Below are 12,773 nucleotides of genomic sequence, written 5' to 3'. Positions count from 1 at the left end.
TGGCGTTCGGCTCGGCTTTGAAGGGCATCCCGTGCCGTCTGGCCACTGTTCCCACGTTAATATCCAAAGACTGAAAGATATGGAAAAGCAGCACGGAGCCTGGCTAACCCTGGTTTCCCCGTCAACAAAAAGGAGAGCGGTACTTTACTATAATTAACGCTGGGAGGAGCTTGCATGGAGAATCAGGAGCAGAGCGGAAGGAGGCTGGAATGTGAAACATTTTAATAATCATGAGGGACTTCGTTGGATCATCATAACAAAACAGAGCAAGTGCTTTAAGTGGAACAGAAGAAGAAATTCAGTGAGGTAGAAGGTAAAGGTTGAAGACATCAACATAAGATTTTTACACTGAACCACACGTTTAGTGGGCAAATGAAAGCGATCTAGAATGCAGGGGGAAAGTTAGTGCTGCAGATTAGAGGTTGGGGTGGCAACTCAGCAGACAAAGTGTCAGAGATGACAAACTTGGCACTTCCTGTGCTTCCGAATAGCTTTTGTAGTCTATAAAAGGTCGGCATTGTTTCCAAGCGCAGGAGGAACCCGGAGCCTGAGGACACAGGGCTGACGGAAGGGGCCACGAGCACTCAAAAGTGAGTGAGTGACTCTCAGAAAAAAGGCAACTTTAAGAGGGAAAAGAGGGACAGAGTCAGGCAGCAGCCTAACCCTAACGTGGGGGGGGGGGGGGGGGGGACAACAACACACGATGTCTATCGGGATTTAAGCGGTGGGGGGGGGGGGGGGGGGAATAAGAGCAGCTCCTGCTGTCTTATGGAAGGAAACCTGTGACCGTAGAGTATGTCGATATCGCAAAGCAAGGCCATTTCTGTGGGCGATGGGGGTCACACTACCAATGATCATCATGGCACAGGAATGCCCTCATCTTAAGGTTACTATTTAATTTTCCTGTGACATGCTCAAGCAGCAGAAACATCCATCCATTACAGACAGGGGCACTGTAAAGGGGAGGGGGGGGATCAGGATGATTCCATGGGCCTCTGAGGGTAAGGGGCTGCTACAAAAATTTGGAATATAATTGGGTTGGGGGTCCAATATATGCATGGCTTTCATGGTGCCTAAAATCTCTAGAGGCACCCCTGAATGCAGAGACTCTACAGTCCCCTTAAAGATGCCCATCTGCATAAATGCATGTCTTTGGACTGTGGCAGGAAATCAAAGTTCCCACAGGAAACCCACACACATGCAGCTAAGGTGGGAGTCGATCCCATGACCCTGGAGGTTGAAGGCAATAATGTTGCCTACGGAGCCAATGCATCACCTACAAACAGAAGAATTATCCAACTCTAAGGAGTCGGCAGCAGCCTCTACTAAACCAATCATCCACCCCATCTGAGCAACAGGAACAGGGGAGGAAGAATGTCAAGGTAACCCATCCCTTGGTGGACCTAGCAACAAGGGCACTGCTCGCTCAGCTGGAGACCTCAGACAAGGTACAGACACAGGATGTGAGGGCAGACCTCATTGGGTAGACATAAGGTCCCTGCTGCATGGAACACAAAAAGGCACCTGTGGCATCATGGAGCACGAACTCTCATTGATAACAGAAGAGATCAGTCACAGCAGGGTGAAGGCTGCTGCCATTGGAGGCTTTGTGGGAATGAGGACCAGCCAGCATCAAACTGATGAGAGAGAAAGACATCCATCCATCTAGGCCTGTCACGATAAACGATAAATCAATTAACTGCACGATAATAAAAATGAGGTTGATAACTTTTCCGGCCGCGATAATTTTCATTTGCATGTTTGTTTTCTTCGTGTCTCTCTCTACCAAATGGGAATATCCGCTCAGCTCACCAACTAGAGCCGACTCTTTCGGCTCTAAACGGCTCTTTTTAAAAAAACCAGCCCCACTCTTCGTTTAACCTGATGCTGATTAGCGTGAGCCGATTTGAGCTTGTTAAAAAAAAAAAAAGACGCCATCTCGTGGGCGGGCTTTTTTGCAAGACAACGTGTTCCGGCCACTGTCGTACTTAATGTTTAGGCAGCTTAAAAACCTGGACCCTTCTATAAACATTAATAAAATGACTCTTGGACAGGAGCCGGCTCCCATCATTCACTAAAAAGTCGGCTCAAAGAGCCATCTCCTTCGCAAACGACACATCACTAGTAATGAGGCGTGAACTCTCGTGTCAGTGGGCCCTTTGCACGTCAGCTTTCGCGTTCATGGAAATGCGGCTCGCTTATTTCCATCCATCCATCTGCTTATCCTACTGGGTCGTGGGGGGACCGGAGCCTATCCCGGAAGCAATGAGCATGAGGCAGGGAACAGCCCAGGATGGGGGGGCAGCCCATCGCAGGGCGCACACACACACCAGTCACTCACACAGGCACTCCTATGGGCAATTTAGTAACTCCAATCAGCATCAGCATGTTTTTGGACTGTGGGGGGAAACCGGAGTACCCGGAGGAAACCCCACGACGACATGGGGAGAACATGCAAACTCCACACACGTGACCCAGGCAGAGACTCGAACCCGGATCCCAGAGGTGTGAGGCAACAGCGCTAACCACTTCACCACCATGCTGCCCCCTCGCTCATTTCCGGTCTGTGAAAAATGGCATGCCGTTTATAGGACTTATGATCAACGACGTACATCGCTTTTGTAAATCCTTCTCCAAAGTACCGAGTAAATTACAGGAGGGTGTTAAGATGTCTTACATCCACGGATACGAAGGGGAGTCTTATTCGTACAACATCTGATTATAATTATCAATTTCGCCCAGTGAGACGTGTTCACTATAATAAGTAAAGTAAAATGTGGCAATAAATTATATGAAATTTGAGTATAAATATGTTGGATTTGCTGAATTTCTCAGAGGAGTGCATGGAAAACTAGCAGTTTTGCCTGTTTTCCCTGTCTGAGCCTAATGTTTAATTTTATTTATTGTTTTGTTTATTTTGGATATTAAAAATGTCTTCCAGTCCCAGTGTAAAATGTTCTTTAAACTATTAAAGTTTAATCGTTGAAAAGGTGTACTTGCATTAATATGCCATTATCATTACATGGTCTCACATGTAATGGTCTCACAAACAACAATATTATTTTTATCACAATTGTGCAGCAAAATCTATTATCGTAACAGGCCTACATCCATCCATCCACTACAGATTACACAGAAGGCATTTCTGGGAGGCTTTCCCAGGATGCGTGGCAGTGCAAAGACAACACTGGACATGGTAATGTAGGGCGGGGTATTGGCACAGATGACCCAGTTCTATTCATTTTCGATTCGATATCAATCCAATACGAATGAGATTTGATACTATTTAGCAGCTTTCCATATTTAGAGAGACATTGGAATGGAACACAAATGTACAAATACAGTCTCACGTAGAAATGCGAAAACCGCTAAAGAAAGGCCAAAGGCCTGTACACCAAAATCTTTTATTTGACGAACATATGGGTATAATTCCTTAAAAAGAAAACCAACCCGTCTCTTTCAAAGCAGAAAACATGACTTCTGACTGAAAAGAATAGCTGAAGATAGAAATGGGCAACCCTAAAACATGCCATGTTTCAGATGGACTTTAAATTATAGACATACCAAAACAGAAATTAGAATTGTTTTATGTGAGAAACATACAGATATTGTCTAGGGCTGGGAATCAGCCCTGACCCCACAATTCGATTTGATTTCGATTCATATGTACCGTATTAGATTCAATTTAAAATTTCATTTGATGAATACAAGATAATGAAAAAGCATGAAACTTATTCTGGTACCTGCCCTTGAATATACAAAACTATTTCTCTCTGCAATTCGTGTACACAACCAGAAATAAACAACTCCAGTGTTTTAGTTACTCATTTGCTTCACAACACATATATATAAAAATATATATAAAAATATAAAAAAAGAATGTTAATTCTGTTACACACACACAAGTTGGTCTTCCTATCTAAATGAGGACCGTCCATTCATTTCATTTATATGGGAAAAAATCTAATCTCAATCACGACACCCTTAACCCCTACCCATCCCCAACCTTAAAAACAAGTAACCAACCGAAATACTGTTTTACATTTTTGATTGCATTCAAAGATTTTTGGAAAATCGAGGTTATCCAAATGGAGACCTCAAAAGATGTCCCCAAAAGGAAGGAAATTTCAGGTTTCACTACACTTTGGGGACAATTTGGTCCTCAAATGTGATCTATGCACACACACACACACACACACACACACACACACACACACACACACACACACACACACACACACACACACACACAGGTTCAATTACACAATACTATGGCAACCTATATGATAACAGGACCAATACAAAGTAAAAATAGAGTCAAATTCAGCTAAATTATTTTGAAATTTACAGGGAAGCGCCATAAATTTACTAGACTGATCTTGGGATTTTATGAATCAATACTGAATCTTCAAGATGCGGATTGCAATTAAACATAAAATCGATATTTTTTTCCCACCCCTAGTATAGTGCACTCACAGAATGGATAAACTGCCTCACCACATGGTTCTGGACTGCAGGGGGACACAGACACATGATCACTACAATTAATTTACACTTTTCTACTGCTGAATGACATCACAATGCGCGGTGGGGTATTTTGTAGTGAATTCGAAAAATGGCCATAGTGTATTATATGGTTGGGCAATGGGTGATATTAATATTAATATTGCATGTTATCCCCATGCAGTTATTTACATTGAAAGAAGGCAGTTTCATACCTTCATACTGTACAGACATTATTACATGGGGGGAGGGGGGCATGCTAAAGCATTTTTTAGTCTGCCATAGGAAGCAAAGTTTGAATTTCCTCTTCAAGCTTAAAATTTGAACTGATTATTTAAAACACATTTCCACTGCTTTTGCATGAGCGCTGCATGCATCTGTGACACAATCATTGTTGCTTAAATCACTACCAGATAGATGTGAGAAATGTTTTTATTTTTAACTCCTTTCTTGCTTTATAAATATCTCTATTTCAACAAAATCAAACAGCGATTTCAAAATTTTCCGATCCAACCGCAATTAAAGCTCAGGTATCTTTGTAAATGTATTCATTTTTTTTTTTTTTTTTTTTTTTAACTTTGTTTATATATTTTGAGAGTTAGTTTTTTTTTCCCCAGACGGTGGTTGTATTGTTTTTCAGAGGCAGGCTGTTTGCATAACCAATTGAAAAGTAAGTATTGGCAAGTCTCACCCCAAAGTTCCAAGGCACCAAAAAGGTACCCCAGAAGGTACCGGAACTTTTGCTACTGGTACTCGACCAGAAGTCAAGGGAAGAGGGAAGGAATCAAAAATATGGTACCTGGTGCGATGGGAAAGTGCTAAAAATGCAAGCCTTATTTGGCTTGTATTTCTTAATATAAACACATGACCAATTGTCATCAAATATGTGTAAAGTACATTGGCAGGGCTCCTCTATAAATTCACAGAATGATACAATAACTCTGGCTAAGACGACCCTCTCAGTACTCTGGAGTATAAAAACTGCTTAAATCAGGCAGTAAAAGTATTTAGTTTTACATTCCCTGCACTTCAAAGAATTTACAGGTCACGTGTTATATTTTTAGCAAACATCACAGCCTTAGTTTTGATTGTAAACACGTGGCTTTGCCCAGACATTATCATATCGCTGGTGATACATCCACTGAATATGACTGCAAAACCTTGCTGCGGATAAGACTGGGTTTTAGGTTTTCAGATTCACAGCACTAGCTTCTGAAGATATGAATAGCAGCAGCAATGACAGTCCCAGCAGCCTTACTTTCTGAGGCCCGCTGGTGATTTCGTTAAGAGTGTCAGCATGTGTCAACGCAGGCTCTTTCCCGCATAGCTCAGAAATCTTCTCAAGCTTGTAGTCTATTAAACACTTTCAGCATAAGTGACAAGTTACAACCTGATCCTTTAATGCAGCTTTTATTCCCTTTTCTAAATGTGGCATTTCAGGTTAAATGCCTCTCTGAGGAATACATCAGCACACTAACTGAAGAGGCGATGCTCGCAGGTATGCCCATAAAGCAGCCCGCGATTGGCCAGGGCATTTCACAAGAGGCATCAGCTGATGATCAGGCATTATTACTCATAATCTCCCCGCCACTGACTTCAGCCATGAACCAAAGCAGTTCAGTGCTCGCTGCAGGCTGAACTGTGATGACTTCTTCAAAGTATCTTCTACAAAGATACACGTACAGTCAGTGATAAAGATGACTGATGACCAGACAGGACGTCATTAAGGCCAGGATACAACAGCCTTGTGTCTGGTCCTGAAACCCGAGTCCCAACAGACAATGAGACTCCCGCAGAGAGGAGTAACCGTCTATAACCAAAGGGTACAAGATCACCGCCACAGAAAAGCTCCCAGTCAGCTAGAAGGGTCCCTCAAACCAACTGGGACGACATCCTCAAGCCCTTTTCCAAACACACGCCAGTCCTGAAAAGCCTTCATTCACATGACAAGGCTCTGCCGCTCACTAGGTGATACTTCACATTTTCACTTGGAAATTAATTAGCAGCTACGGATTAAAACAACCTAAAACAAAACAGCAGTGTTCACAGACACCAAACTATCTCACAAGTGCTAATTGATATCAGATTTTACACAGAAATTTGAATAAAATCAGCCTCTCAGCAGGTGTAAACATCAAAGTACTCACAGGACCGTGCCTGACAGCACCTTGAATAATAAACCAGGCCCACCAAACAGCACTGCATTCACACACCAGTGTTGACACACACAGTCAGGAATCACCACATGAAACCTGGACTCACCTGCCTCCCACTGCAAGCAGTCTACTCTGGCACGGCAAACCACACTGAAATCCTCATATACACCCCCGCTGAGGGTGACCCTCTACAAATGTCTCATCCACACTCAACATCGAGGATCCGCTCACTCCTGTAACATATCCAGTTAGTGTAGAAAAGGCTCTTTCCCGGACGTAGCACAGCACCCCCCACGTCACCCCACCCCCCGACAGCTGCGAGGACAGGCCACACAAAGGCCAGAGAACAGCTGGAGGGTCTCTACCCACAAAGCTCTGCTGCAATGAACATGCGGCAGGCTGAGTGGAGCAGGAAAGTCCCCCAAGAGGAGGCATCTTCCTTACGCTCAATAGAGACGGGCTGCTGATTGTCTTATGGGCATCACTGCCCTCAACAGCTAAAGGCACAGACCTGTCAGCTATTTTCAAGGAGAAAGCTTTTGGAGATCACCGCTCAGCTAATTAAAGGGAAGTGCCACCTCTGCTGCAGCACTCAGTCAAGAGATGGGTGCCACTTATCTACAAGTGGAAAACATGAAGATCAATGGTTCACAGTAATGCGCGTGTGAGGTAGCCAGATCTTACACTGATCTTACAATCCGCTTGTCCACTATGCTACTTATTTGCCAAAAAAGTCTCCAGATGACTAATTCAATAAGCTGAAGGGGGGGAAAACAAGGCATGCTATCTCCGCACTACAAAGCCATCAGGGTTAGGGGTACACAATAGCAGTCACCTATCTGTTCCCATTAAAATCTGTGTCAGCCCAAGCAGTGATGCAAGGCAAATAAAAAACTTACATCAACCTGAGTGGAAACATGGGGGGGGGGGGTCTTGTCAAGCCAACTGACATCTTAGGAATATGGTATACTGAAAATACAGCGGCAATTACCAGAGGCTGGGGGAAAGCCACTTCCCCTTACGATGTTTCCTCAGTCTCACCTGATGCCATAAAGACCGCCGGGAGCGACATACAAATTACTCCAACTATTACAATATCATGTGACTTATAGAAAAAGACCAAACACACAAGATGACGGTTTGCCTCAACGGCACACATCACCTATGCCAACATCATGATCCCCGCACCGCATGGTGGGATTGGAGACAATGGTAACGATGTAACCAGAATCTCTCAAACAGCACAACTTAGTTAAATGTGGGGCATTCAACTATATTCAACGAATGGGAAAGTCCTGTACACATGACCAGTGATGCTAAAAACTACTCTACTCTAAAGGGCACTCAGGTTTAAATGAGAGCTGTACTCAGGCCAGAGAAAACAAGCCCATCTTAAGAGTTCAGAATTCCACCCAAAAATCTTTAGCAGCTTGCAGATTTTCTACAAGGACTGATTTACTTCCATATAAAAGCTCAAATCTAATAAGATTACTTAAGGATATAATGGAAACTAATGAGATCTGTGACATTTCTTGAGTGGTTTGCTCTTCAATTTGGCCATTTAAACTTGCTTTCTTAGCAACTAGCAGGATAAGAACCACAAACATAGGATTCAATAATCTTGACTATTTCAGGGATCTTTCATTCCTGTCACACAATCAACAGATGGTTTGGGGGGGGGGGAGGTTCCTGGACACTACTGCACAAACTTAGTATTGAAGGTGCCATCTTGAGGTAGTTTACACTTCAATTACTGAAGCAGCCAGTTGCCGACTCATGTAGCTGCACAAGTTAGCAGCAGGGACACAAATTAGGGCATTAAGCGAGGAAAGCAGAAGGCAACAGTAACATCCATTTTGAAAATATCCAAGGAATCGAGATTATCAAGACTCCAACAAATCTGCAGAGTTTCAACTCCAGAGTCAATGGCAGTCTGCTTTATATCAGAGATAGATGCAGAGTAACAAAAGCAACAGGGCAGAAAGAACTTAAGAAGTACCCACTGGACACTCAGACCAAGCCACTACTAGACAACCCAGGGGGGTGTGGACTGCTGGTGGAACAGGATGTCTGGAGGCAAAAAACACTCTTAAAAGACCCGTCACATGTCAGTCATACCCTGGGCAAGAATCAACAGCAGTAGAATAGAGATCAATCAAAGATGACCCAAAGACAAGGGGATATGAAGCAAATGTAGAAAGACCAACACACATGCATTCTGTCCAGAATAATGCACAATGACGAAAAGCCACGATAAACCTATGGAGCTACATTAACAAAGCTTAAATAAACTCGACCATTTAAAGAACGAGTCATTCCAAGTTTAACCCTTTGACACTCTTTATAAACCTCTTCTGATTCAGGCCTTGTAGGCAAGAGGCCCGGGAAACACAAGATGCAGGCTTGATGAGCTATTCTGGGTAAGGTGACGTGTCACTATCAATGGATGAGGAGACACAAGAACCTTCCCCATAAGCATCTGTGCAGGAACGGCATCTTCGGCTGGCTTTATGAGCTGATGCGCCACTGGCTGCGATCAGAAGTGGGATCTGTGCCTGGCCAGTACATTCAAATACCATTTCGCGGCTTATAAACAAAAATGACTCAAAGAGCGGGAGACCCGAGCAGCACTGACTGACTGAAGGGGAAGCACTGAAACATACATTGCGGCCATCAGACCCGCAATAGCTACATATACACTTCCCTACAGTAACATTCCACTCCAGAACAAATAAAACTGCCGAAATATATAAAAGCCAAATATCACCGGTTAAGAAAAGCAGAGACACACGCCATCTAATTACACTGCACAGGAAACTTACGTTTACATAATAAGCTCGATTTAACTTGGCAGGATCATTTATAAAAAGGATTTTTCAAAGATTTTTGGGAAAAAGGTTCGGCCAAAACGAGGAAGTTGAACAGAATTAGGATCAACATCCCAGCAGCACTTAAGTGCATCACTTGAAACAGAGCCGCGATTAGTACACAAAAGCACAAACACACAGGCTCCGTCACTTGAGGCCATTTACTTTATGCCTGGATCAGACTCTGCGTACTCCGGGTGTTTCAGCTAGCTAACCGCTAATGCTACTGCACCAGTGAGCCTTTCCAACCTGCAGCACATGTGCATGAATGCTGCTGCACCCATTCTTACCATGACAGCATTACAGAAATCCTAGCATAGTCAGTCATTAAAAAGAAAGGTTTGGAGATACTGCACAGTAGTGAATACTTCACATGAACACACTTCTAGAAAAGAACTGGGCTTTTATTAATGGTAAATATCCACCCCCTAGCAGGTTAAAATATCCATTATATGCACATTAATTATGCTTATGCTATAATATAACATGAGGGCAGGAAATTCCTGTACAAACACACTGGGCACATGTAAAACAGGAATTGAAGCTCTGAGGAGTTATATGCACAGTGTGGATATACTGATCTGGGAAAACTGGAGACTAAACCGAGGTAAGATTTTATCGTGTGACATACAGGTGGCCATGTCGAAAAAAATGAGGCAATCAATTCCATTATGTACAAGCTACGTTTCGGGAAAAATCGAGAAATTCCTGGAGTTGATCTGGAAGAAGGCAGAGCGGCTACAGCATTCCAGTGGCTCAGGGTCAAAAAGGCAGCATATCCCTGAGGAAGGCCAGGCCGACGCAACCTGTCAGGCCTATGTCACCAACATGGTGCTCTAGGAAACTACAACAGACTGAAAATTAAATGTACAGCCCCCACCCATTGGAAAACCCTGGTTTCAAGATAAACCTTTGAGACATTCTGATTTAACAGTTTCATCCATTCATAAGAACCTTGCAAGCCTACAGCCATGGCTGGAAAGGCACAATTCTGTATTTAAATAGCCCTAAACATACAGAAATTACTGGTAAGGGGCTGGTACTTTAAAGTATTTTATTATTAAAGCCCTAACAATTCTGTAACAAACAGTGGCTGGACTAAGTTTACAAGAGATTAGCTGGTTCCAGTGAGCATGACAAAACATGTTCGCCTAGCTGAAAGTGCAGCTTGGTCTGATAATCGGATTCATATGAAACGCTGATTTTATATTTACACAATGCAACAGGAATCCTCGTTACCCATCAGCTCCCGTATGAAGCCCGCATGCTGGACACGTTTCAGCAGCCGATATTCACGCCACCCTATTACATCCTTTACTAACACAACCACAGTCGTATATATGCGGCAGCAGTTGGCCATCACATGCATCTTTCAGGCTGTGTGCGGATCCCATGCATGAGGGAGTGAGTGTGTCAGGGATGTAAGGGGGTTAGGGTTAGGATAAAATTCTGGATGCCGACGGTGTTGTTCTATTTAAGGCATCCTGTAAGCGACATCGGGAAGATGCCGGGGTGCCGGACCCGAGCACACTTCTGAGGAAGCCTTCGTCCACGGGAAGCCAAATGTCACATGGCGTCTGGGCAGAATGCAGCCTAAGGAAACGTGATCGCGATGACTTTGTGACCGTCAAAGCGAAACGAGATATTTGATGCATGTTTTAGGCAGAAACGCAGACCAACCAGAAGTTTTACTCTGAGTAAAGCTAGAAACAAGTACAAGAGAGAACTGCGGACAGGCAGGGTGCCCGATACTGACAGGACACTTTCCTAGCAATTAATACCCATACTGCAGTTATTTTACCATACTGTTATTTTTATTTATTTTGCGCGATGAAGCTGCACGCCGTCTCCGGACACTCACCTTCTTCATGATACCGGTCTTCCTTTTGCTAAAAGTAGTGTACCGCCTCAACTTGTTGTCGATAAAGGCCATTTCGATTTTCACTCGCCCCCGGGTCTTCTTGCCGGGCTTCGCCCCTGCGACTCCTCCGGGAACGCCGGCGTATCCTCCGGGGGACACGCCGATCTCTGCCCCCGCGGCTGCGCCCTCCATCTCCGGCCTCTCCCGCTTCACCCCTCTCCTAACGGCCCGTCTCGAACTCATAGGGTCGTCGTCGTCGCCCAGGTCGGAGTCGGCGTCAGAACCGCTGCACGTCTGGGAGGCGATCTCCCTGTCGGGCTCGTATCTGCTGCCGCCGGGAGCACCGAGCCCCCCGACCGAGGCGACGCTTTGCAGGGCGGTCAGACCTGCCCCGTTACCCTGCCTCACCCCCATCCTGGATCCCACTCCTGCTCCGTTGCCCCCCAGCATCCTTGAGCAGTCCGCCGATCGTGCAGCCACGGTCGCCACTTCAATCAGCCCTCTCCTGACTGAGCCGGGTCGGAAGCCCGAATCGTGACTCGTGTTATCCCTGCCGGACGCTGACCCGTTTCCCGCTGGTACCGACCCAGCCTGGCTAGGTAACATGTTCAAATGGCAGACCGAAATCTTTCAAAATACCAGCCAGCCGCCGGTGCCTGGTTATTTGGGGGACTGCAATAGGCACTGCACACGCAATGGGGTAAATGCAGTTAAACTAGCGCTACAGGAAATATTACAAAATAAATTTTAAAAAGCTAGACTCCTTTCTGAACTAGTGAAATAAGTTTCGAAAGTGACGCGACCCCACATACGCCATCCCTCAGCTCCGTCAAGTACAATCTCCTCTGCCTCCAAAAGGCGCCGCACTCTCCAAAAGGAAAATGCGGATTACGCACGCTTTCTTACTCCGCCGTAACATATAGTTCCTCCGAAAAACCTAACACATTTCCTCGGTCTTCATTTCTGGCGTATAATAACTATATATCTTTAGATAAAATAATTCTATAATTACTTTTTAGCATTGCACGCTCAATCCCGCATTGTCGCCTAAGAGATAAATTAACACGGTACAAATGAATGCCTGATTTCCCCGATCTACTTTCCTCCATATAAAGAGATATAATGTTTCCTTTTATGGCATTAGCTCTCCTTATATGGTGAGTCACTGTGATGCGCTAGCATTGGTTACTGAGACGCTGAACGGCACCGCCATTGGCCAAAAAAACAAAGTTATTAGAATAAATACCAAAATGGACGCGATCATCCCACACGTCATCGTAGCATCTAGTGATTGTCTTTGAACTGATTGTAAATTATGAACTACGTGCAAGCAACTAGTGTCCGCATGAAATACGGCCCTGTTTGCGTAGAGCATTAACTTCATTG

The 12,773-nt window shown here is 44.5% G+C and overlaps 1 protein-coding gene across 1 annotated transcript in view; it reads right to left on the bottom strand.

Annotated features, from left to right (window-relative positions):
- The window catches only part of LOC125715791 (serum response factor-like), a 31,655-nt gene extending 19,198 nt beyond the window's left edge, over nt 1-12,457 (bottom strand). The window contains exon 1 of the mRNA XM_048987738.1: nt 11,388-12,457. Coding sequence (XP_048843695.1) covers nt 11,388-11,993 — 606 coding nt within the window. The 5' untranslated portion in view covers nt 11,994-12,457. The remainder of the gene's footprint in view (nt 1-11,387) is intronic.
- Between the last annotated feature and the right edge of the window lie 316 nt (nt 12,458-12,773).

This window comes from Brienomyrus brachyistius, chromosome 20, assembly GCF_023856365.1.
Source record: "Brienomyrus brachyistius isolate T26 chromosome 20, BBRACH_0.4, whole genome shotgun sequence".
Classification (NCBI taxonomy): domain Eukaryota; kingdom Metazoa; phylum Chordata; class Actinopteri; order Osteoglossiformes; family Mormyridae; genus Brienomyrus; species Brienomyrus brachyistius.
Note: the sequence above shows the minus strand (reverse complement) of the source record. Positions and strands in the feature narration are given on the sequence as shown.